The sequence below is a fragment of the Durio zibethinus genome, chromosome 23 (assembly GCF_047325235.1).
Source record: "Durio zibethinus cultivar Kanyao isolate XHJ-2024 chromosome 23, ASM4732523v1, whole genome shotgun sequence".
NCBI lineage: Eukaryota > Viridiplantae > Streptophyta > Magnoliopsida > Malvales > Malvaceae > Durio > Durio zibethinus.
This window is the reverse complement of record NC_143184.1, coordinates 2,481,917-2,507,152: the sequence shown is the minus strand read 5'-3', so window position 1 is coordinate 2,507,152 and position 25,236 is coordinate 2,481,917. Positions and strand designations below refer to the sequence as shown.

Below are 25,236 nucleotides of genomic sequence, written 5' to 3'. Positions count from 1 at the left end.
TAAAAAAATAAAAAACAAAAAAAGCAAGATAGAATGCACGTGTACACATTCGTCGACTTTTTAAAAAAAATTGATCTAATTAAAGAAAATAAAAAAAACTAAAAAAGGGAAAAAAAAAAAAAAGCAAAAGAAAATTAAGTGATCAAGATAAACTTTTTTTTTTTTTGAAAAATCTATATTATAGATTTAAAAAAATTTAAATGACCCGCCAACGTTTCTGTCAATATCTTTTTAAAAAATATATATCTAATTTTAAAAAAAGAAAAAATAAATGTTTTTAATTAATAATATTAAATGGATCTTACAAAAATTAAAAATATAAAAATATTTATTAAATATTTAATAAAATTAGAAAGGAAAATAAAGAAAGTAAAAAAAAAGAAATAGAAAAAAATAAAAGTGATTTCACTGCAAGGGAATGGCATATATGTCTAAAATTTAAAATATAAATAGATAGATAGATAAATAGATAAATTTATTAATATAATATATATATATAGATATACATATACATATATATATATATGAATATAAAATTAAAAAATTAGTGATTTTACGCATTATAACTTTGTAAAATTTTTATATTATTAGTAATAACTATATAATAACATCCATATTATATATATTAATATTTTGTTTTTCGTAATTTTATTTATCTATTATAATTATTTTTTATCTTATCAAATTCTAATATTTAAAATTTTTTTAAAAAGTAATTATTCAAACAATATAACTACAAATTTTATTATTTTGAATTAATGCATCTCAAAATGCTAATATTTTAAATATTTTTCGTTCAAATGCACCTTTCAAATATTTAAAATAGATATGATCCATATTATTTCGAATTGATACATCTTAAAATACTAATGTTTCAAAAATTTTCAAAATCTAAAAACAAATCTAGTTCATAAATAATAGTTATGGAAATTTACAGTAGATATGATCCTTGTTATAAACGGGGCTCCAACCTTGCAATGTTTGCCTGGAAAATTTCCTCCGACTCAAAGAAAAGATTCAAATGATTGTTCCTATTTATAATTGATAAACCTTTTTACCCTTTATTTGTTTCTAATCAAATATATTTTTTAATCATTTACTTATACTTTATAGTAGTAAATTTTAAGAAAGCATATTAAAAAAAGGACATAACAACTAAGTCGAGCTTAAAAAGACTCATTTCCTTCAAAAACAATCCATCCAAGGAAATTTCATCAGGAAAAGTCATCATAGACATTCCCGAATTCTTACTGATTACCTACTATTTTGAATCTAATTGTGTTATATATCATATCTATTAAAAAGACAAGAAACTGCATAAAACATTGGTTACAAGTTTTGGTCAAGGCAAAAGTTAAAAATGAAAGGCGTGATTACCAATTTTGCTTACATGACTGATATTAACATATCAAGTGCAATGTTCCATCAACTTCTTTTTTGGTTGAGTTGTCAAAACTAAATCTCTCTTGCAAAGCAAAGCAAAGCAAATTAAATAAAACCTTTTTGTCTTGAAAAATCTATCAGAGCTAAAACATTAATAACTAAACAAAAGGAATTGACATCACAACCTAAATTTGCTAAAAATTGGCTTATTTTGGAAGGCAAAAACGTCTTCCTCTCCAATATTCTAATTCAGTTCAGCCAATTCTTGTTGCTAAATGACAGCTACCCAAAACATATAAAAGGCTTTAACAGATATTAAACGTTCATAAAACACAGAGAGATAGAGACAAAAGAAATACGATTTGTTGATGAGTTTGCTGGCGAGAATGATGATTACCCACCATCCCCACCATCGCCAACAACAACATAATTCAGTCTTGAGACCAAAGAAACTGAAACATCTTAACCTCCTTGGCTCACTTCACCTTCACACTTTCTCTTCTTGTTCTTGACTTTCCTTTCCTTGCAACTGCTTGTCAGTTGATGCCCTTGTATCTCAATGGCAACTTCAAGATTCAGGGTTTTGTTTTCCAGGATTCTTGTTGGGTTATACCTTCTTTATATTTTCCTAGAACCTAAGGATTTCGCCACTGCAGGGTTTAATGAGATCCTGGTCGACCCTGATAAAACTGATCCAGATAATGATGCTAAGTTTGAAGTCCTCATCCATGATACCAATGATCCTTTAACCAATGCCACTATTAGTACTGCTGGTAATGGTGACGGTAGAAGACATGAGCTTTGCGGTACTGATCTAAGTTTTCTTGATCCACCATATGGCAACATATCCACTTCCAATATGGTCTGTTCTCCTATATGGAATACCTTTGTTTTGAGGGTAAGTTGTTTCAACTCTTATTTTCTGGTTTTGTACGTTTCTCTGTCTATTGTTGCAAATTTGAATGAATTGAATCTTATTTCCTTAGTTGATTTAGAGGTTTTAGAAAATGGTGAAATTTGTGGAGCTTGGTCTTGCGGCATTGATTAGTTGGTCATTTCCCGTTATTGCTGCAAGAAAAAAAATGGCTTCTAGAAACCTAAAATAGCAGTCTTGTGTTCTTTCTCTTTTAGAATGCTATGTTTCAATGTGGAGAGTTTTTTTTTTTTTTTTGGGAGGGGGGGGGGGGGGGGCGCGGTTGTCAGTGTTGTGCCTTTATTGCATGTAATAATTGTAAGATCATGTTCGTTCATCGTTGTGCATTGAAATCAGACTTTGTTGACAAGACAGAGTGACATAATATGAATTAGCCAATCTTCTACTTAGCTACTCATGTCTGCCACCGTTTTATGCAGTATTATGAGAGAGCAGATAAAGTCATGACAATCATACTATCGGCAGTCTACACAACTGGATGGGTAGGGATTGGTTTTTCGAGGAATGGAATGATGGTTGGATCCAGTGCCATGGTGGGATGGTTTAATAGAAAAGGTCACGCAAGAATTAAGCAATACTACTTGCAGGGTGCCCATGTATCACAAGTCATCCCTGACAAGGGTGAATTGCCCCTTAACAATATTCCACCGGTTGTGGCCCTTCATGGGGCCATGATTTACTTGGCATTTGAAGCGAAGTTCGAACGTCCTCTTGGTCGGCAACCTATTATATTGGCTTTTGGAAGCAGATATCCTACCCATTTGCGCCTAACTAAACACGACGACAAGACGGCCGTTTTATTTGACTTCTCTCAAGGTTTGCTCATCCTAGAAAATCTTCAATTCAAATATTTGCAACTGTTAGCTTACCATTCTTTCAAAACTATCACAATTTGAACCATTGCTAACAGAAACTCATGGACACTGTTTGCAGCGTCCGTTTTAAACATAGACATGAGCCAGAAAAAGAATCATGGGATATTGGGTATCATAGGATGGGGTTTAATCCTCCCTGCGGGGGCAATCGTTGCGAGATACTTAAAGCACGAAGATCCACTATGGTATTATCTTCATGCTGGGATTCAATTTCTAGGATTCATCATAGGACTCGCTGCTGTTGTCCTTGGAATACAACTTTACAGAAGCATGAATGCCGATATTCCAGCGCATAGAGGCATAGGAATCTTTGTGCTTGTGCTTAGCATTCTTCAGGTTTGCTCGTCATCTCCGATACTACTTTATAGAGCTTGAATTATTGCTAATGAAATATGACAAATATGATTTCAGATAATGGCATTTTTTCTACGGCCCAATAAAGATTCCAAGTACAGACGATATTGGAACTGGTACCACCATTGGTTTGGAAGGATCGCCCTATTTTTTGGATCTTTGAATGTAATATTGGGAATTCAAGCTGCAGGTGCAGGGGATGAATGGAAGATTGGCTACGGATTTCTTCTAGCTATAACTCTAGTTGCGGTTATTGTTTTAGAAGCATTATCGTGTCTGCGAAGAAGAGACGAGTCTAGTCTGCCGCCAACCTTCCAAATGAATCCAATTTAGTAGCTCATGTTCAAATATTCTCAATACTTTGATGGAACTGAGTGGTTGATAATGATGGATCGTGTTTTGCATCTGAACGGAGCGCTCAGCGTTGCACCAGTTTAGCGTTGTAAGTCAAGCCATGTGTGACTGTATTTTTCAACTCATATGGGACCTGGTTTGAATTCATCTCCTGACCTGACCCTGCAAAACAAATACAATCCGAATTGATGTGTGAGTTTTCTTCGTGTGAGGAGATTAATTAGCTTCATATTTGTTTCCAAGTTGAACCATTCTAGTTTCAGTTTCCCTGGGATACAACCGGGACTCAACTTTCCCTGCCAAGTGTAACTGTAATCTTACTCAAAGAATGAAGATGCATTCATTTGTCTTTTGTGGTCAGATAATGACGGTCCATCAAAGATGTATCTAGAGCGATTTTGATTTTAGCTTCTTGATGTTGTTTCCGTAAAATAAAGTTACATTTTTCATCGAATCCTAGTATTTATGAAGCTCATCATTATATCGCTCTGTTACAATACTATTACCATGCAAGAGTAGGGCAAGCACCAACATATATATCGAGTAGTGCTCATGGATATCTCTCTCCATAACACCAATGAGGAAGTTCAAGGGAAGCAAAAGCTATTTGCTCATGTTGCAGTCTTTTTATACCGGAGCAACAAGTTATTTTGAACAATACAATACCCAAGTGGAAAAATTAAAAGGCCAAATTGAAGTCATATACAATTGAATGAAATCAATAATCAATGTCATTGCCATGGAAAATCAAAAAGGCGAAATCAGTCTAAAATTCTGTGATCCAAGATATTATAAATTTCCCAACTTAAGTATAAACCAAAATTGTCACCTTAACAATGCCTACTTAATCCCCAATAGTTAATTACCACTTGAACCTGCAGAACAAACCAAAATGGCAAGTGAGCACATAAAAACACACCAGCTTAATGAGGGGAAAGTGAAGTTCATCCTTGTAACAAACCAAACTGACAAAGCCCCGAAGATTAAAAAAATAGGGAACTCTACCCCCACCTTGTTGGGCATGCTTTTCCAGTCTCTGACCCAACATGACTCAAAACGTCCTCTTTATACAAGAGGTAGCTCAATCAAAGGTTATCTTTTCCAGACCATAGTCACTTAAAATGTTTGAACACTCTTAAATGAATGTTTTAACTACTATAACCTAAGTCATATTCTAAAATATGGAGTAATTAACAGTCACAAAGACAAACTAGAATAAGACTAGAGTTTTGAACATTCATCCTTCCCCTCCTCCCTCCCTCTTAACCAAGTTGGATCATTTCCTACAATTTTCTAAGCAGCAAAAAGATGACACACGTAGAAACTGTGAAGTCACAATACCTGATTTGAAAAGTCACTTCCGTCCTTGTTCAGACTTCAGCTGAATCAAGTAGAAGCCAAATATATAGCATCTGCGAAAAATTTTATGACTGTTAATATGATGGTTCAAAGGGAAAGAGAAAAGTCTTCTGCATCAGTATGATTTTACAAGAGAGAAAGAGATGGATGAGCTTAAAAGAGTTATCATAACCTAATTTTGTGAAATGGAAGTATCAAAATTGACAGAACATAGTGAGGCAGGCCATGCACATACATTTTTCACTGTGAGCACAATTTCAAATGGAAAACAAAAGGCCTCTCTGTTAAACAAAACCAACCTGAATTTTTAGATCACAAATCCAATGGGCAATGTAGTTTGTTACCGTGAAGCTAGAAAGATTTGTCTTTGCCTTTCATAGGATTGATCGAAGTTTGTTCCTTCTACCCCGTTCCTGACAATCCTGCTATGCTAAATCAGCAAGAAATAAAACTTTCAGCTAGTAGAACTAGCTGTATAATTTTCACTCGAACAGAAGCTAGCAGATTTTGGAGCTTCACTCCCTCTGACCACTCTGTTATATACAACTTTAAAAGACTGTGAGCCATATGGTCGACTAAGCAAACTGATTGGCATTCTCAACGTCTGCTTTCGGTTTCTTCTACCCCTGATTAAAATGCTGAAGGTTTTCTCACCATCACTCTTCCTTTCAGCACTGCTTTCAGCATTTTTGTTTGGGCTGTTGTATTGGCTCAGTCCATTCCCAGAACTGTCAACCATACCTTGATTCAAGTGACCATTTTCCTTTAGACTTTCCGGCCCAACTCTAGCTACTTCATTAACAATATTTTTTGCCTCAGATGCTGAAATGTTGACTTCTTTCTTAGCTTCTCCAACGGTGTCAATATCCACCGGCAGCATTGGAGCGAAACTTGGGTTTGCAACATCACCTTGCATTTTGGGCTCCAATATCTGATCAGCAATTGGCTCAACAATCAATGGTGGTATAGAGAACTCCAATGGATGACCAGGCCAAATTGCCCCAGGAATGAACTCTGGTACACTGGGGTTCACATTGCACTGCCATGAGAATTGACTGGGATGAAAAGGATTGCTAGTTATAGGAAAGGTGCTTGTTGGTACAGGTTGGGTTTGGGTATAGGGTGGATACATAAAGGGTAGAGACTGCATCAAGTTTGGAGTTGGAGGGGGTGATGGATATGGATGGTGAGGGGAAGAGCATATTGGATTTGGTAAGACGGTAGGAGGTGCAGGGTGAATAGGCATGTTCACCGGCCAAGGGGCAATGGCTGGAACAGGTCTAGGAGCAGGAGGAAGGGTGATGTTGATGGGGAGCGGTGCCGCACGTGAAATGGGTGTTGATGGGTTGAAAGGAGCTGCAGATGCAGATAACTTCTTAGTGGCAAGTCCCTGAACATTACCTGAATTAAGGACCAAGGGTTTCTCCTTCAATTCTTCCACCCCTTGTAATTTGGAGTTTGAATTACAGAGTTCCTTTTTAGGAGAATCAATTGAATTCGGCATGCCATTTATGAATATGCCATCCTGTACAACTTCAAGAACCTCATGACCACCAGCTTCAAGTTCTTGTCCCTCCACTCCCTCAGACATCACCAAAGGAGAGTTATCTTCCATCACAGCAGTTGGCCTAGTTCCTTCTTTGTTTTCAACTATACCAATTTCCTCTTTCGAGCTGTCTGTTGGATCCAATATGGTGTTTTCACTCTTCTTTTCAAATATGTTTGTTATCCCCGTAGTCAACGGATCAAAATTGTCTTTCATTTCATTCATTTCCTCTCGACATTTTTCAGTGTTGAAGTTTGGGTTATCAGAACAATCAGTTTCAGGCCTGAAATGCAGTTTGAAAATACTACCTGGAGGGGCCAACGCTACTTCAGACACCACCAAAGGAGAGTGATCTTCCATCACAGCAGTTGGCCTAGTTCCTTCTTTGTTTTCAACTATACCAATTTCCTCTTTCGAGCTGTCTGTTGAATCCAATATGGTGTTCTCACTCTTCTTTTCAAATATGTTTGTTATCCCCGTAGTCAACGGATCAAAATTGTCTTTCATTTCGTTCATTTCCTCTCGACATTTTTCAGTGTTGAAGTTTGGGTTATCAGAACAATCAGTTTCAGGCCTGAAATGCAGTTTGAAAATACTACCTGGAGGGGCCAACGCTACTTCCTTGTACGAAGGAGATTTCCCAAGACTGACCATAGAATTTTTTATTGGACGGTGATCATTAGGTGCAAGGCTGGAAGCAGATTCCCCTGAAGAATTAAACACCTCACCTCCATTTCTATAGATTTCAGTTGAATTTTTAGAAGATGAAGGAGTGGGCTTAACCCTGTATGTAACAGTTTTAATTATTCTCCGTCCAAATTTTGAACCTTGGGAGGGATTCATTGTGCGCTGATCTGTATAAGCTCCATGAGATATTGTTCGTTTCTTTAAAAGGTAAAACCTACTATTTTGTTGAGTGGCCTTGACCAGAGGAAATTCCATATCAGAATCAACATTCTTTTTCTGATAACTGAAAAACTTGCCTATGGTTGCTCGCCTCTGCTTTAGTCTCCGTCCAAGCGAGACAGATGCTCTTGGCCTTTGAACAGATTGCCACCCATCATCCCCTTCAGCATGTGATTCAGACAGAATGTGGTTATCAAGGTTTCGTCTTGCTTCTGTTGTCTCTTCCACATCAGGAACCTGGGACTGCACTGATAAAGAAGAGCCCGTCTCCTTGTTAGCATCTGGTTTATCTTCCTGTTCAGATAAAAGTGTCTCTTCATCTGAAGCTTCGTTTGCAGCCTGTTTGGGGGATCCCTCAGAACTTGATGGATGGAGTTTTCCCTTCACCTGCAGAGGAGAATTGAAATTGCATATAAGGTGAATTTTAGGTAAAAAGAAAAAGAAATATATCACATGCACCTGATGGTGCACTCCAAAAGTCATGCAGCCCTTTCCCTGGTATATGGACTTGCAATTATCCAGGCTTGTCTGGAGAGTCTTTGCATGATTATGCCTCTACCAAGATGCATAGATACTTTCCTCTTTAATTTAAAATTGTTAAATAAAATTAGAACGAGAAAATTTTCCCTTCGTTGGAGAAGAATGTGCCAACATGTCTTTTATTGTAGAAGGCACAGTTATTTTTCCCTATTGGAGAAAGATGGAATCCATTTCTGAAGACAATATTTTCACCAGATTCTATAGATACCATGCCAGTTACACAGCCCCATATCTAAAGGTTCTAATTTTCACCATTCTCCACCCACCCATGATAAGCCTTCTGATTGTTACATGGACAGATTGAGACCAGGTTCAATTAAGCACAATATCAGGCTATTACCGTTTGGCTACCTCAGTAATTAAGGACCTGAAACTACAAATTTCTTTCTATAGTTCTTAGCCACTGGTACAGTCTGCATAAACTTGTTCACCAACATCTAGGTAATGCCCTACTGACAGCAGCTACATATTAACTCATTTCAAGCAATGGTATTAGTAAGAGAATCAGATTTGAGTCTGGTTCCTATCATGAATAATAATAGTATGTCAAAAATAAGTTTGACCAACCACATATTAAACTCCACCCTACCTTCATAACATAGCTTCTTCTCTTTCCTGCTGCAAGATCTTTCCCTTTGGCATCGTGATTAGGATTAATATAGTCAAGCAAATCAGATACACTGCAAAGAAGCATAAAACATCAGCACCAATACAAGGATGACCAAATTTTCGCTTATAGGAAAAAGAGGGTGTCACATTCATAACCTCTAGTGGACACAAGAATAGAGAATACGTATACAACTGCTGATAATCCAACAAGGTGCTGACCAAAAGAATTTTTTCACTTTGGCCAAGCACCAAAAGAATTTTTAGAGAGCTAAACTAACTACTACTATATTAATTTTTAAATCATTACAGCAGCCCTTCATATATTATGTAGGTAACAATGCCAGCTCTAACACACCTGTAACAATAAGCTGATTCAAATTAATATAAAAAAGCATTAATCCACAATAGAAATGAATGGGGTATCAAAGAAAGAACTTGAGAACAGGTATATGGCGGGGACAAATAAACCATGAAGGTTGGGTCCAACAGCCATGAATGGAGTAGGTTTTGTTTTGTTTCTTTTGTGTGGGGAACAAGGATCTGGGTAGGGTGAGCCAACATGAAAGGTGAAGAATAGAGGTACTACAGAAACAGAGGCTGACGCAGGCTTTAAAAACACTCTCCAATTAGAACTCATAAATAAAAACTGATTTCTTATTTTGTTAATGTGCTCAAGATGCGTTTTTGGTTAAGCAGATATAAATATCTTTCCATAAGCAATTTAAAGATGGTTCCATAAGCAAAGGCATGGATTACTTTTTCTACATCAAGCTGGGAGATGTAGAAGAAGCAACTGGCAAAATAGCAGGACCAATTATGTGAATAGCACATGAAGTAGCAAGACAAAACTACATGACATTCAAAAACAATAAACTATTTCCTAGTCCACTTCTTTAGGGAATATGTTAAGATATTTTACCTTAAATGGCCCTTGCTAGCAATGGATGCATCTGGCTTCCTAGTACCATTTCGAGCAGCTTCTTGCTGTTCAAATGCCTTGGACTCAAAGTACTCAAGCCATGCAGCAGCATCCTTCAAGAATTCATCAAAATTGAACTGGTGATGATGAATAAAATAAATACAACCCTAAAAAGTTATCATATCTATCACATGCTGCCAGAAATTATTGATTTAAGTCATGCATTTGATGTGCTTCTGTCAAATATTATCGAGCTGCAATTGCTGCCAACTTTCACTTCATTATACTTTGCTCGTCAAGAAAGAGTTTTAAGCAGTAGCTGCATTATCCCTAGTTCATAGGTTACTTAAATCTTTTAGTGGTACGAATCATATATCCAAGAAAGAGAGCACATGTTCAATCTATGGACTGCATAAGAAAGATACCTGGGTACGCAAATCATCTGGGCCTAGCTTTGCTCGGAGAATGTGCAAGGTTGTTTGTTCATGTTGGACACTTAAAGGGTATGCTTCCATCAACGAGAGAGCAATTGCAATTGCATGATAACTTGCTGCTGTCTGAAGGCATTAACAGAAAAAAGGATCATTCCTTCAAAAGTTTTCTCTTTGTTATTAAAAAGAATGACGGAGAAAAAGGAAGACAAAAGTACAAAACAGGATAAAAAATTAGCAATACTTCCTAACAGCTGATTGGGAAGCATGTATAAACTCAAAATTAAGTTTCATCATTCATGCAGTCATTTACATGTTTTATAAAAAGCCGCATTTCAGCAAAAACATCTGAGACAGCATTGTCTTACCACCCACAATATGACTTAACTTTATCATTTTTATAAACAGCATTAATTCTCTGTAGTCCTGAATGCATTTTGTTAATTAGTTTTATACAACCAAACAACCTTTAAAAGGAAACCCAAGCCAAAAAGTCAAAAACCTCTGCAATGACTTTAGTTTTAGGCATTTAGCCATATAAGAAAGGTTTTGTAATGATTTAATTTCTCCAGATCACAAAATAGTATCATAGATGATATAACAAAAAGCTCAAAGAAATTAAGTGAGAAAAGATAGAAACTCAAACCTGAATATGGTCTGGACCAAGTAACCTTTGGTTACACTTCAGAGCTTTGTGAAGATATCTGAGGGCAACATGCACATTGCCCAGGCCTTCTTCCATCATAGCTACATTTATGTATGTTGCGGCAGTATTTGGATGAGATGGGCCGCAGGTAAGATGTAAAAGATACAGAGCGCGCTTTACATATCTGATCCAACAATAATTTATAGATGTTCAGGTTAAAAGGTTAACGAGAAAGATGAAAAATATGATTTGAAAGTGCCACTGCCATCTTGCAAGATATTTCTTCAGAAACTTACAATGCACAGAAGCAAACAATAAGATTAGGTTCAACAAGTAAGATTTGAAAAAGAAAATGCATCTAGTTATAGGAATTTAAGCAAATTAAACTTTATCAATGACAATGAAATCCATTTAATGGCCCACTAGAAAATGCGCAGATGGCTGGTTCAACATCTATAATGAATATTGTATGCTATTAAAAAGTAGACTATGTGGGAAAACACTTATTTACGGCTGGTTGTAATCTTGTAATCTGTATATTTATATTTGTATCTCTAGAATTAAGTATTTGTATCCCTAAAATTAGGATAGACAATCCCTCAATTATAGGATTAGTTTTTTAGGAAGATTTAGTTTCCTAGTTTAACCTCTAGTTAGTTGTATATAAACCTAAGATTCTTGTATAATTCTCAATAAGCAGTTTTCCAATATACATTCAGTTTCCACACTGATTTATTTCTTAGTTTTTCCACATGGTATCAGAGTTTTAGGCTCTTCTTGGGAAGCAAAGTTTTCAACCTTCATTGCCGAACCCTTTCAAAGAAAGATATCACTACCACCCAATTTGAGGAAATGTTAACTGAAAAAATCACTGGAGTACTACAGATGTCTCAGAAACAAGGAGAGTTCGACAGGGAAGAGATTGAAAAGCTGAGAAACTTATTGAAAATCCTTGAAAAGCCTACTATATAGTAAGGTTTCTAATTCAGGTAAAGCTTCCGGTTCTCATGGATTAAATGTCTCGGCTAAGCCTATTATGAGTTCTTAGCTCATTGACTCAGGAGTCACAAACCACATGACACATTCCTCACAAAAGTTTAGTACATATAATCTGTGTCCTGGTAATAAGAAAATTGTTGTTGCAGATGGTTCACTTACCACAGTGGCAGGATTAAGAGATGTTCAAGTTAATCCTTCGTTTGTTCTCAAAAATGTTCTTCATGTTCCTGGATTGTCTACTAATATGATATCTATACAAAAACTTACCAAAGATATGAATTGCAAAGTAACTTTTTATCCCTCTTATTGTGAATTTCAGGACCAGAGTTCGGAGAAGATGATTGGACTTGCTAAGGAAAAGGATGGACTATACTATCTTGAGACATCAAATAACACAAGTAGTATCAAGAATAGTTTACCTTTGTCATTTCTTTCTGAAAAATCTTCCAATAAAGACAAAATCTGGCTTTATCATTTTCGTCTTGGACATCCTTCTTTCGGAACCTTGAGAAACATGTTTCCTTCTTTGTTCAAAGGATTAAATGTCGAAGATTTTCATTGTGATGTTTGCGAACTTGCAAAGCATAGACGTGTCTTTTCCAATCAGTAACAAAAGAAGTTCTACTCCCTTTTACTTGATTCATAGTGACATTTGGGGTCCCTCTACAATTTCTAATATTTCTGGTGCGAGATGGTTTGTTTCATTCATAGATGATTGTACCAAAGTCTCTAGGGTTTTTTTACTTAAATCCAAATCAGATGTGAATAGTGTATTTTTAAGTTTCCAAAACATGATCCAAAATCAATTTGGAGTGAGAATCAAGAGATTTAGGTCTGATAATGCAAGAGACTACTTCAACCAGAGTCTATCTACCTATTTCCAAAAAGAGGGGATTATCCATGAGTCATCTTGTGTTAATACTCCACAGCAGAATGGAATGGCAGAGAGGAAAAATAGTCATTTACTAGCCACAACTCGAGCCTTTCTTTTTCAAGCAAATGTACCTAAATTTTATTGGGGGGAAGCTGTTCTCATTGCCACACATATTATAAATAGGTTACCTTCAAGGATTTTGGGATTTAAAACTCCTATGGAACTACTCTCACAATTTTATCCCAACCTCAGTACCACAAACAATCTCACACCTAGGATATTTGGTTGTACATCATTTGTTCATGTTCACAGTCATACCAGGGGAAAGTTGGATCCAAGAGCGATTAAGTGTATTTTTGTGGGGTATTCTTCAACTCAAAAATGATATAAGTGCTATCATCCTCCTACCAAAAAATTCTATGTGTCTGCAGATATCACTTTTGAAGAAAATAAACCATTTTTTACTCAACCTTATCTTCAGGGGGAGACTTCATTCATGGAAGATAAGGATAAAGACTTCTTTTTGCTTGATTTGCCTCATTCTTCAACATTTACACCCATTAATTCTTCTGAGTCGAAACCTGTTTCTGCTGAGCCTAAGTCAAACACTGAATTTGAGTCTGAACCCATTCCAAATACGGAAGATGTGACAAAGGATAATATTGTTCTTGATTCTATAAAGGAATTACAGGTGTACTCAAGAAAGAAAGTTTCAGATCCTGAACCAGTGCCAGTCCAAGAACCTGATCCTAACTCTAGAAATGAGGTAACTACAGTTTTTGACTCTGTTTCTCAAAATGAGCATGAATATCCTAAAACTATAACTAGTGATTATGATCTGCCTATTGCCATTCTATAAAGGAATTACAGGTGTACTCAAGAAAGAAAGTTCCAGATCCTGAACCAGTGCCAGTCCAAGAACCTGATCCTAACTCTAGAAATGAGGTAACTACAGTTTTTGACTCTGTTTCTCAAAATGAGCATGAATATCCTAAAACTATAACTAGTGATTATGATCTGCCTATTGCCATTAGGAAAGGAACCAGAGAATGTACCAAGCATCCACTATACCCAATCTCTAATTTTGTGTCATTTGAAAAATTCTCACCATCCCACAAAAATTTTCTTGTGAGCCTAAACACTATTTCTGTTCCAACTACATTATCCGAGGCATTATCCAGTGAGAAATGGAGGCAAGCCATGAAAATAGAAATGGAGGCCTTAGAGAAAAATCAAACATGGGAGTTGGTAGAGTTGCCTAAAGGAAAAAATCCAGTGGGGTGTAAATGGATTTTCACTGTAAAATACAAGGCAGATGGTACTGTTGAAAGGTATGGAGTGGATTACCAGGAAACCTTTGCTCCAGTTGCCAAGATGAATACAGTTAGGATTTTGTTATCATTGGTTGCAAATTACAATTGGCAGCTTCAACAATTTGATGTAAAGAATGCTTTTCTACATGGTGATTTGGAAAAAGAAATATATATATGAAGGTTCCATCGGGATTTGGAGGTCATCTAGAAGCAAACAAAGTATGCAGGCTGAAAAAAGCTTTATATAGCCTTAAACAGTCTCCTACAGCTTGGTTATGGAAATTTGCCAAAGTGATGCTAGCAATGGGATATAAACAGAGTCAAGGAGATCACACATTGTTTATCAAGCACTCTGATTCAGGGAGTGTCACAATTCTATTAGTGTATGTGGATGATATAATTGTAACTGGAGATGATGAAAAAGAGAGAGAATCTCTAAAACAGTGTTTGACTAGAGAATTTGAGATAAAAGAGCTAGGGAGATTGAAGTACTTCCTAGGAATTGAAGCAGGTCACTCACGGCATGGTATTTTCATCTCACAACAGAAATATATGATGGATCTTCTGAAAGAAACTGGGAAGCTTGCATGTAAACCTGCAAATACCCCTATAGATCCTAATCATAAAATTAGATAAGCTAATGAAGATGCTGCTGTAAATAAAGAGATGTACCAAAGATTAGTTGGAAGACTCATTTATCTCTCATATACTAGAGCTGATATATAGCGCTGATATATAGCATATGTTGTGAGTGTGGTAAGTCAATGTATGCATAGTCCTAAAGAAGTGCACCTACAGGCTGTCTACCGTATATTACACTATTTGAAGGCCAATCCTGGGAGAGGTATCTTGTTTAAAAGAAATTCGGGGTTAGTTCTTCTAGAAGCATATACAGATGCTGATTATGCAGGTTCAGTAACTGATAGAAGATCCACCTCAGGCTACTGCACTTTCTTAGGTGGTAATCTTGTGACTTGGAGGAGTAAAAAACAGAATGTGGTGGCAAGATCAAGTGCTGAAGCAGAGTTCAGAGCAATGGCTCAAGGAATTTGTGAACTACTATGGTTAAAAATTATCCTAGAAGACTTGAAGATCAAGTGGGATGGACCAATGAGACTCTACTGTGATAACAAGTCTGCAATAAGCATTGCACACAATCCTGTGCAACATGACAGAACAAAACACATTGAAGTAGACCGGCATTTCATAAAGGAGAAACTAGACAATGGGTTGATTTGTACACCTTATGTTTCAACCAAGGGTCAACTTACAGATGTATTGACTAAAGGTCTCAGTAGTGCAACATTTCAAGAAATTATTTCCAAGCTGGGAATGGAAAACACCTATTCACCAGCTTGAGGGGGAGTGTGGGAAAACACTTATCTTGTAATCTGTATATTTATATTTGTATCTCTAGAATTAAGTATTTGTATCCCTAAAATTATGATCCCTCAATTATAGGATTAGTTTTTTAGGAAGATTTAGTTTCCTAATTTAACCCCTAGTTAATTGTATATAAACCTAAGATTCTTGTATAATTCTCAATAAGCAGTTTTCCAATATACATTCAGTTTCCACACTGATTTATTTCTTAGTTTTTCCACTGACTACAATAGCTACAAGGCACCAAATATAACTTGTAAAATGCAAACAAACATACTTAACAGCAAGTTCTGTATGTTGAAGCCTGTAATAGAATACAGCAAGGTCTCCATAACTCTTCATTGTGTCTGGATGATCTAGTCCCAGTTCTCTCTCGTTGATATCCAAGGCTTTTTGCTGGTATATTGTGGCCTGCAATTGGGACAGATTAATGATTCAAACTAACTTGAAACCCTCGGTGAACAGAAATCAAAACAATGGTTTTTAGTAAGAATACTTCTATAAAATTGTTTAGGCTGCTGTTATTCTAGTATGATATGGATTTCCATACATTGCAGATAGAAACAATTAACAACAAGACCTGATTGAAGTCCCCGGTGTGATATAAAACTACAGCAAGAAGGCTGTAAACTCCAGCTGTCATTCGATGATATGGACCACAAACTGCTACCAGTTTTGAAAGAGCCTGTCAATACCGGAAACGTACAACAGGTTAGAGACTAGAGATGAAAATAAAGTTGATGAAGCACATGATAGAAATACCATCTTGGAAAGAGGATACAAGTCATATACCTTGGTTCCAAAAGTCACTGCATCTTCCAGTTTTCCCTTATCTAAGGCTGTTTTTGATGATTCTAAAAGTTGCCTTCCATCAGCAGATGAGCATGCCGCTTGCTGAAGAGAAATAAAATGCAATCAAATACAAAACCATGATAAAATCAACAAATTCTGAAACAAAGTTGAGGAAGGAGAAAAGACAATGTTCCGGGAATGATTTATCACCTTATGCACAGGAACCAGGCTGACAACATCAGATGGTTGGAATGGACTAGGAGAATCCATGTCAAAATCCCTTGGAACCAACTCAATTCCTACCTAAAAGAAGCAAGGGAGAGAAAAAGGAAATTGATAATTAATGTTCATGCTTCATCAACAACCACATCCTACTTTTGGCAACTTAACTAGGCATACAAAGTACCCTAAATAGCCATAGAGAATTGTTCCCTTATTCTCAATTCTGATCAGTAAAATTTGATTTTAATCAATTTGATAGCAAAATCCATCATAAATCTACTAAGAGAGGGAAGGTGACCAAGGTACGGAGACGGATTCTTCCCAACATAGCTTATATGCATCCCTCTTTCCATGAGAAAAACAGTAATGAAACTACAATATAAGCTATCCAGGATGATCCTTATGCATAATCTCATTGCAATTTCAAAAATAGTGACAAAGGGCAATATAGCTTCTTCCAACTACTCAGTGAACAGAATGGAATGTACTTCATCTCCAAATCCTTAAAAGCTTTAACTGGAAGTTATAGCCTTTAATACCTTATGGCATAATCCGCGTAGAATTGCATATTTCCTAATGTCCTTGAAGTCTAAGTTGCTAATATCCCATTCATATCGCTTCATCAAGAAGACCTGCAACCACTTCCACACTAGGGAATGGATTTTGCATGACTTGTGTAGTTCTCCGTTCTCAGGAACTCCAAGCATCAGGTTCAGAGCAGAAGCTATTGATAGAGCCATTTTATAAGTGTTAACAACAGTGGCAATCACTGCTTGCAGAACATGCTTGAATGCCCGAACAATCATCTCATGAATACAAAGTGACTGCACATGTGATAGCTTTTCTGAAAGCTTGACCTGAGCAGAAAAGAAATATCAACCAATAACTTAATAAGGGAAATAATAAAGTATTTCATTGTGCCACATCTCACAGGCTCACACACCCCGAGCAATTTTATGACATGGGATAGGTAGCAAAGGATGGACTGTGTAGTGAATTTTCACAAACTATGATGCAGTGTCTGCAGTATACATTTCTAACAAACACATATATAGAAAATTGGCAGTGCTTGACAGAGCTTTGGAAACAAAAAGGAAAAAGTTAAAGAATTCCTTTTCAAGCTGGATAAAGATGTTGTACAAGGCAAGCATTTAAAAATCAAAAGATATCAGAGTATGGCACTTACAACATGTCCCAAAGAACGCATCTGAAGACCTCTAGCATGCATGAAATCAGTTAGAGTCCGTCCATCAACTGGTGAAAGTTCCAAAGAACCAAAATCTGCAACCTGTAATTGCATAATAAGTACTAGGACCAGGAACTACTACAAACTTACCAACAGACACAATCAGGAAAGTGAGGAAATAACACTCAGGATTACCAGTTTTGGAAGAGCAACTTCAGTGTAATATTTCTGTGACAACTCAATTAGTTCCTGTAAAGACTGTCAAGCAAAATGGACATCTTAGACAAATGCTTCCTATATACAAAATTCAATACCACAGTATTCAAGAATATCTACCTTGCAATGAAGTCCAGTCTCTGATTCTTTTAGTCGAGCAAAGGCCTCTTCAGATAACTTCCTCTTCAGCACAAGTTCATCATCTCTTGAACTGGTTTCAAGCTGAGATTCTATAGAAGCTGCTGTAACATTTTCAACAGCATCTGGATGAGAATTTGAGTTTCCAGACACCATATTCCCATCTGAGTTTTTCTTGTTTTTGAGGGACCTAAGAGGCGTCCCAAGTCCCTCAACCTTCATCTCATTCTTAGGCTTCTCCCCAGATGGTTTTTTATCTTTTTCTGTATTATTTTGGTCCTGTAAATGTTGTATCCAGCAGGCTCCTAGTTCCCATCTAACAAATGGTTTCTCTTCGAGTTCCTCTTCCTCAAGCTTAGCAAGACTTTCTTCCAGCAGTCTCTCTACCAAGACTTGGGAAGAACTAAGCTCTTCATGTTCCAAAATTTGTGAAGGCAAAGCTGGTTTATTGAGTTCTGAAGGTATTGTTTTGTGAAGAAGTAATCTCAAACTGAGAGAAAAAAAGGAACTGTTAAGAATTCTGCTCATGAAGCCGAAGAAGCCAAAAAAAAAACCACAAACTACTGAGCAATAAATGCATCACAGTAAATGAATTATTATGCCTTAACATTTCAAAGGCAATTATTATGCCTTAACATTTCAAAGGCAACTCTCTTTTTTCAGGCTTTTTTGAAGGAAAAAAAAGAAGAAAAAAATGCATAAAAGGACATAAAAATGTTAAAACTCCATGAAAACCAACAACCGTATGTAAGCCAAACCATCAAGATGCAAGTCAAGCAACCACCAATCCAATGATTTCCATCATTGGGGTTTGAGTTTTCCTTCCAGGACAAATAAATACTGAACACTAGGAATGATTTAGTTGAAACCTAAAAATATAAGTGAGCCACACCATCTAGATGCAAGCAAGTCAAGCGACCAACAATCCAATGATTTGCATCTTTGAGGCTTAAGTTTTCCCTCCAAGATAGATGAATATTGAACATCAGAAAAGATTTAGTTGAAACTTGAAACATTATTATTTTTAAATCAAACTATAAATACACTTAAAAAGAGTTTCATTTATCAAACTTGTGAAAATATCTCAAATTAACAGTTTGATCCCTCAACTATAAAATATAAAATATAAAATATATTACAGCCATACATGTATATGTTTGACACACAGTAGGAATAAGAATAACCTGTTAATATTGAGGGCATTGGCCCCGCCTTCAGGCTGTTCAAGTTCAATGCTTTGAGATGGGGGACTGCTTTTCTCATTCTCTCTCCCCTCAACTTTCACAATGGCAATATAGCCACAGTATCTCACATTTAGTACACCAAGAGTGGAAATGTCCTGCGGTCAAAAGGAAAAATTGTTTCAATCTTACCAATTCAGAAAGTAGCATCTCGAACTGTGAACAGACTTTCATTCGTCATTAACATTTTCCAGAAAATATCTTACATCTGGAGCCGTATTTTCATCAGCTGTTATCCCTTTCAATAAGTTTCTTTCAAGCAAATTCTTGTGATCTACTCCAATTGCTTGAATTCCATCAATTTTAGTATCCACCTTGCAGCTTGCATTGGAAGCATCTTTCATTACCATAATATTCAAGTCCCCCACTCTCTCAGTGTACAGAGTTTCACAATTTTTTACTGAACAACTGGGATTCAGCTTTTGCATTACATGCTTCACAGCCTTAATGGCTCTAAGAATGGCCATGTCTACAAATAGGCTGTGAAGAAGGAATGCTTTCCTGTCCCGTGTCTGTCTCTCCTCTGCTGTCTTGCAGGGCATAGATGCAAGAAATGAAAACTCATTGGCCCAAGGTATCAAATTAGTTTTGCAATCTCTTTCTACACCGCCTTGATTACCCCCCCATGTTTCATCCTCCATAGGGAGAGGTGGGAAATTTGAAGGTGATTGTGCTGCAATTGGAGGTATGAGCCAGGTATTGGCTCTGAAGCCATAGGGAAGATTCCCAAACTGGAAAAGAGAAGAGGAAAAAAAACAAAATTGTGAAACAATACAAGAGCTAGGCTATCTTAATGAACAATATCTTGATTCTTGAGCATTGTCAGTCAAAGTAACTAAATAAAAGGACAAACAATGATGAAATAATCATATACCTTGTTCCGTTCTGAAAATGCTTTCATGAGATCAGTGTATGCCTGTAATATTCTTATCAAAATATTAACATAAAAGAGGAAACATGAACTGAATAATACACATCCATTCAAAGAGAAGCCATTTAACTTGACAAAAATGAATTTAAAACTAGTAAAAAAACATATAAAACGAAATGCATCAGATTCATAAAATTGTCGGGCCCCAAACCTAGGATTTAGGACATAACAATGTCACATACTCGTAAGACGAATCCCATAAGCATGTAAAGCAATCGATATTGAACTAAACCAAAATCAATACTTCCACTATGCACTCTGATATTCCATTCAAATATAACCTAAAAACAACAAATTTTACTTTCAATATTGTCTTTATTCCAATCCATGTCAAGTAATTATAGCCATATAAAACTTTAAATCTGAATATGTCAACAAATCATCTAGTTACCTCAAAAATCATATACTAATATCATTTTCTTTTCCACTGATTATTGAAATATTTCTCATAAATTTAACCCTTATACAACTATGATAAAGGTCAAGCCAATACAATAGATCATATTTCACTAGTTTCGCACCACACAAATTCAAACATAAATCTTTGAGTACCCAACATAACTCCAAATCCAAATATTATTGCTTTCAAATTTCCAAGGTCAACTATCACCTAACAATTGCACTACAAAGCTTATAAAAACCACAATATCCCAAAATTTCCTTTTAACCCAATATGTTGTTATTATTATTACCTCCAAGTCAAAGTCAAAATCTATCTACCAAAAGGAAAATCTGCTTATAAAATTTTCAACCAATAAAACTCCAAGTAATAGAAATCATATTAGATGTTCAAGTACAAAAACCAACCAAAATAGACATTTAAATAGCAAACTTTAACAAATGCACGCACACCAATTCTTAGCATCAAGTTTAGATACTTTTTCACCAAAACAAACAACACCAAAATAAGCAAACATCCTCTTAAGCATCATAATACTGATTCACCACAAGTGTAATGTTAAAAAAAAAATCCACCAAGGCAATTCAAAAACAGTAATACCAATAAATACCTCAAATTTTCAAAATATTATCTCATGACAACTCCAATACATCGTACTTTAGTCCCAAAGTAGCACAATTCAAATCCATGATCAAAGATTCACTAAAAATCCATCACAACTCCAAAATCTATATAGATTGAAAATCTAATCTCATATCCATAAGATCTCCCAGTGTCAAAATCATTCTCCACAATACTCATTCAGCTTAAAAATATCTATATTATCAAAACTCTCATCACAAAAACTCCATGGACTCTTAAGATTTGCAGATAAACAAACTATGCCACCAAATATTATCAAGGGAAAACCATTAAATAACGCATGAAAGACTATCATCTTCAATACCAGCAAGCTGGTTAAGAAGAGAATCAAAAGCTTATCACATTCCAAAGCATTTTTCAATTTAGATAAACCAAAAATAAAGGCGCATACGTAATATCTTAGGAGAAGGGAAAACAAAAAAACTGACATTATCAAAAGCTCTGCTAAGTTGGCGTAACAAATCAACAAGATTGTGACAAAGAATCCGCTGCTTCCCAACGCTATAAAAACCTTCCCGGCAAGCTTCCACGTGAACCAGCTTTCCATTGCAAAGCTTAACCTGTCATTATCATAAAATATATCATAAATATAAGAGAAATACAGAGAACAGTTTAGCCATGAAATAGTCGCATCCTTGCAAGTGGTTCAAGGACGAAGATCTCACTTCAAGGAAGAAGATACGATCGTCGCCTGAGGTCCCCTTAACTTGCCGCTTAGTTGTCCTCCTTATGACTGAAAAAAAGAATAGTTGCTAAGTTATGTTGAAACTGAAACAAGAGAAAATAAGAAGAAAGAAGGATGAAAGAGACAATACATTGAAGAGGAGGAGTGAGATGAGAAAGCGAAAAGAATTCATAGAAGGTGCCGAGTTTAGGACAAGAATGGCTCATCTCTCCTTCTACATCCACCGCCACGTCCTTAGATGAAGATTTTGACGACGATTCCTTATTCGCACAGGTGGTGGTTTTCTTAGCGGCGGCACCGCCCTTGTCCTGCGCAAACGGAGCATTCTTGCTGGCGTCGGGCTTGGGCTGATCTTTGGCCGTGGCCGATGGACCAAAGCACGTGGTGCAAGCCACGATATCCAGAACCCGTCTAACGTGCGCCACCGCGCTCTCTTCATCGTAGCCCTCTGTGTGCGTGTTTTTTTTTTTTTTTTTTACAAATTTTGATGTCGCGAAACAGAAAGAGAGAGAAACTAGCCGTTAAGTCTTTTATGGGGGAGAAGGGAATAGCGTAATTATGAAGCTGAGCTATGCAATGGCGTCATGTCTAAGCAGAACGTAACGGTCATGGTAAACCAACATGGTTAAATTACGTCTTTTACATTTTTACCCTCGTTAAGTCTTACCTTCGGTCAAAGTTAGGACGTACGGCTTGAGCGCTGAAACGTGGACAGTGTCTTTTAACCGCGACCCTCTAACCTTTAAAGCGTTGGGTAAATGAAGTTAGTTCCACTAAGAATGGTCATGCCCTTCAATTAAGCCAAGAAATTTCTTGGCATTAAATTTGCTAAAAAGAGTATTAAGCCTAACTTTCTCTAAAATCTCATTTATATTTTTTATAATAATAAACTGAAAACAAAAATATAAAGTTGGAATTTCTTTTATAGGTAGTAAAATTTTTTCGACATATGAAATAATTAAGTTAAACATTTATTTTTACTAATATCTTCATTATTATGAATATTGAAAAAAAATTTGTATCTTGTGCAAAATGAAATGCACATGAACCCTTTACCGAAAAGAAGTAAAAACAAAAATCGTCCATTATTCCAGAGATTGAAAACGATTGTCATAGTCAATGCAGGACTTCATGCAATATTCCAAAAGCCATGTTGTCAATTTGAACCTGATGTGTGTGTCCCTTCTGCTTTTTTCAGATTTTTGGTCAAAATTTTATGAATTTTAAAATAAATATGCTAACGTGTCTAATAATTTTATCACTCATAAAAAATAAATATTTATAAAACTAATATATTTTCTAAAGTACTTCACCAAAATAATGCATGCACCTTGTTATCCTTACCTCATGGGATAACGAGAAATTTGTGATGTTGCAGGTCTCAGTATTCACCGATAAAAGACGACGAACATCAATGATCCTGTCTGTTGATATTCCCTGCCCATTTTTTCAATTTAAATTTAGACCAATTGCGAAAAAATAAATAAATAAATAAAATTGTTAATTTCTTCCGAAATAAAAACAGCCAATTTGACCATAAAAACCAATACTATTACAATAGTCAAATTACGCAACCCTTGCTTTGTTGTGGTACTTAACCACGCAATTGTTGATAACCACTTATTGATTTTAATAAAAACAAAATAGTAGTAGCATATCTGTAGTCAAATGACAAAATACCTACCTACTAATAAAAAAAAAAAACTTATACTAATAATGATTTTGAAAAAAAAAAAGATTTTTTTAAATGCATTTTTTCCATAATTCAACTGCTTTAATTTTTCATAAGTAGTTCAGATATTTAGTTTGTAATCTCCGTTTCATTGAAACCCAATCAAGGTAACGAAAGTAAGCGTTTTGATGATAAAGGTATTAAAATATTAATGCTGGAGAAGACGATCTGTAAAACGAAATATAAAGCTCGAAAAGCGTGAACAAGGAAAAGACGCCTAAAGAAACGCGCACGCACCACGCGGACATGGTGCCACGGTAAACAAATATTACAAGTGGAATAATTTGAGTAAGCTTGTTAGTTATGGGGGACACAAGAACATGAAATTTTAAGAACGACGGACGAACCTTGAGAATAACATGAGTTTCGTCAGGAAGGTGTACGGTGATGTCCATGACCACTGGAAGAACTGCAAAAGAAAAAAAAAAGGAGAGGTTACTTTCGGGCTATGCAGAAGATTTTAATAGGGGAAGTGAGAAGTGGAAATAATTAATTAAGCTGATAGAGAAATACTAATACCCTTCTCTTCTTTCTTCTTCTTATCTCCTTTGGCCTTTCCGCGGCTGTTCCTGGGAGCCATTTTCAACTGAGTAGATAGGAAGAACGAGTTTCTTTAGCTAGATATATATAGCTGCAGGCCTTTCCAAGAAAATGAATTAGTTGCTTGTCATTTTCTTTCCAAATGTTTTGTCGTAATCAAAACTTAAGCAAACAATAATCATATTTGTAAAAGTATGTTTTGGAGCATAATCCAATTCTTATTTCAATTCCAAGAAAAAAAAATAAAAGGCTGAAATTCAGTATCTCCAACAAAGAATCATTGCTTAGATATCTATACCTCATTAAACCTTAAAACTAGCTTAAATTCTATGCAAAATACCAAAAGAATCCCCCCCTCCCCCAAAAGAAAAAAAAGTACAGTTCAAGCAAACTTTCGAACATATGGACTACTTATTTCGAATGTTGGAATTAAGATTCAATAATTACCGAGCAGCGGCAGCAAAACAGAAGATTTTCCGAAACTTCAATGTTGAAGAACAGAGAGAAAAAAGGGGTATTTAATGCACTGTCAAACTTCTCAAGGAAGGGCAGCAATAGCCAATTAGTTAAAAGCTGAAAAACAAAGGTATTTTAAAGATAGGATAACAAAGAGGGCATAAGCATTGAAACAGTAAGAATTGAAGCTCTCATCCGCTAGAAGAGAATGGTGGTGGGGAGACGATATAAGAGAGTGTGGGGTGTGATAAGGAAGGAAGGGCGGAGATTTAACATTCAGATGAGTATATGGAAATTTATGGCTGCTTCTAGGCTTATATAATGATTATCATTTTGTGGATTTTTTTAACTTATATTTTTTTATTAGTAATACCAGTATACCTAAAAATATAAATATAAAATAATAAAATCGTTTCTTTCAAGAAAATGGTAAAAACTGAAAAGTATATTTGGCCACTGCTCCTCACCATTTAAAGTTATATTTGTATGGACGATAAAATTAATTATAATAAATTAAAAATAATAATTATTATTATTATAATTATAGTTAAAAAATATTTTATAATAATTGTAATTAAAAAATATCAATAAAAAATTTATATTGAATAAATTTAATTAAAATTAACATTT

General features: G+C 35.7%; 2 protein-coding genes across 7 annotated transcripts; one reads left to right on the top strand and one right to left on the bottom strand.

Moving 5' to 3' along the window:
- The first annotated feature begins 1,710 nt into the window (after positions 1–1,710).
- LOC111313949 (cytochrome b561 and DOMON domain-containing protein At3g61750-like) lies at positions 1,711–4,265 on the top strand. Its single transcript, XM_022914850.2, has 4 exons — positions 1,711–2,281; positions 2,737–3,133; positions 3,251–3,528; positions 3,604–4,265. The coding sequence occupies exons 1-4, from the start codon at positions 1,943–1,945 to the stop codon at positions 3,877–3,879; spliced, it is 1,290 nt and encodes a 429-aa protein (XP_022770585.1). The 5' UTR covers positions 1,711–1,942; the 3' UTR covers positions 3,880–4,265.
- On the bottom strand, positions 3,155–24,926 carry LOC111313948 (protein REDUCED CHLOROPLAST COVERAGE 1). Of its 6 annotated transcripts, XM_089752411.1 has the most exons (27): positions 24,598–24,896; positions 24,130–24,249; positions 23,958–24,019; positions 23,223–23,315; positions 22,546–22,618; positions 22,009–22,326; positions 21,859–21,926; positions 21,622–21,753; positions 20,095–20,136; positions 19,427–19,951; positions 19,164–19,318; positions 17,962–18,469; positions 17,821–17,883; positions 17,626–17,727; positions 16,979–17,296; positions 16,428–16,520; positions 16,218–16,319; positions 16,006–16,110; positions 15,703–15,836; positions 10,857–11,040; positions 10,205–10,336; positions 9,780–9,892; positions 8,841–8,931; positions 5,559–8,098; positions 5,242–5,312; positions 4,730–4,775; positions 3,155–4,062 (listed from the first exon to the last, which is right to left on the bottom strand). In XM_089752411.1, exons 2-24 carry the CDS (start codon positions 24,188–24,190, stop codon positions 5,714–5,716), a joined length of 5,859 nt encoding a protein of 1,952 aa, XP_089608537.1. In that variant the 5' UTR covers positions 24,191–24,249; positions 24,598–24,896; the 3' UTR covers positions 3,155–4,062; positions 4,730–4,775; positions 5,242–5,312; positions 5,559–5,713. The 6 variants fall into 6 exon arrangements, with proteins under 6 accessions (XP_089608537.1, XP_022770581.1, XP_022770580.1 ...); XM_022914846.2 differs by lacking the exon at positions 3,155–4,062 and having other exon boundaries at positions 4,493–4,775; positions 24,130–24,241; positions 24,598–24,926; XM_022914845.2 differs by lacking the exon at positions 3,155–4,062 and having other exon boundaries at positions 4,493–4,775.
- Positions 24,927–25,236: the final 310 nt, after the last annotated feature.

What these genes read in the sequence shown, in the direction of transcription:
- LOC111313948 (XM_022914846.2), bottom strand. Translation starts at nt 24,190, where the DNA reads ATGGCTCCCAGGAACAGCCGCGGAAAGGCCAAAGGAGATAAGAAGAAG. An exon ending in CATTTTCAGAACGGAACAAG is followed by an intron (nt 19,952 to 20,094) that starts GTATATGATTAT and finishes TCTCTTTTCCAG; the next exon opens with TTTGGGAATCTTCCCTATGG. An exon ending in AGACTGGACTTCATTGCAAG is followed by an intron (nt 17,884 to 17,961) that starts GTAGATATTCTT and finishes TTTGCTTGACAG; the next exon opens with TCTTTACAGGAACTAATTGA.
- LOC111313949 (XM_022914850.2), top strand. Translation starts at nt 1,943, where the DNA reads ATGGCAACTTCAAGATTCAGGGTTTTGTTTTCCAGGATTCTTGTTGGG. An exon ending in GGAATACCTTTGTTTTGAGG is followed by an intron (nt 2,282 to 2,736) that starts GTAAGTTGTTTC and finishes CGTTTTATGCAG; the next exon opens with TATTATGAGAGAGCAGATAA. An exon ending in TTGTGCTTAGCATTCTTCAG is followed by an intron (nt 3,529 to 3,603) that starts GTTTGCTCGTCA and finishes ATATGATTTCAG; the next exon opens with ATAATGGCATTTTTTCTACG.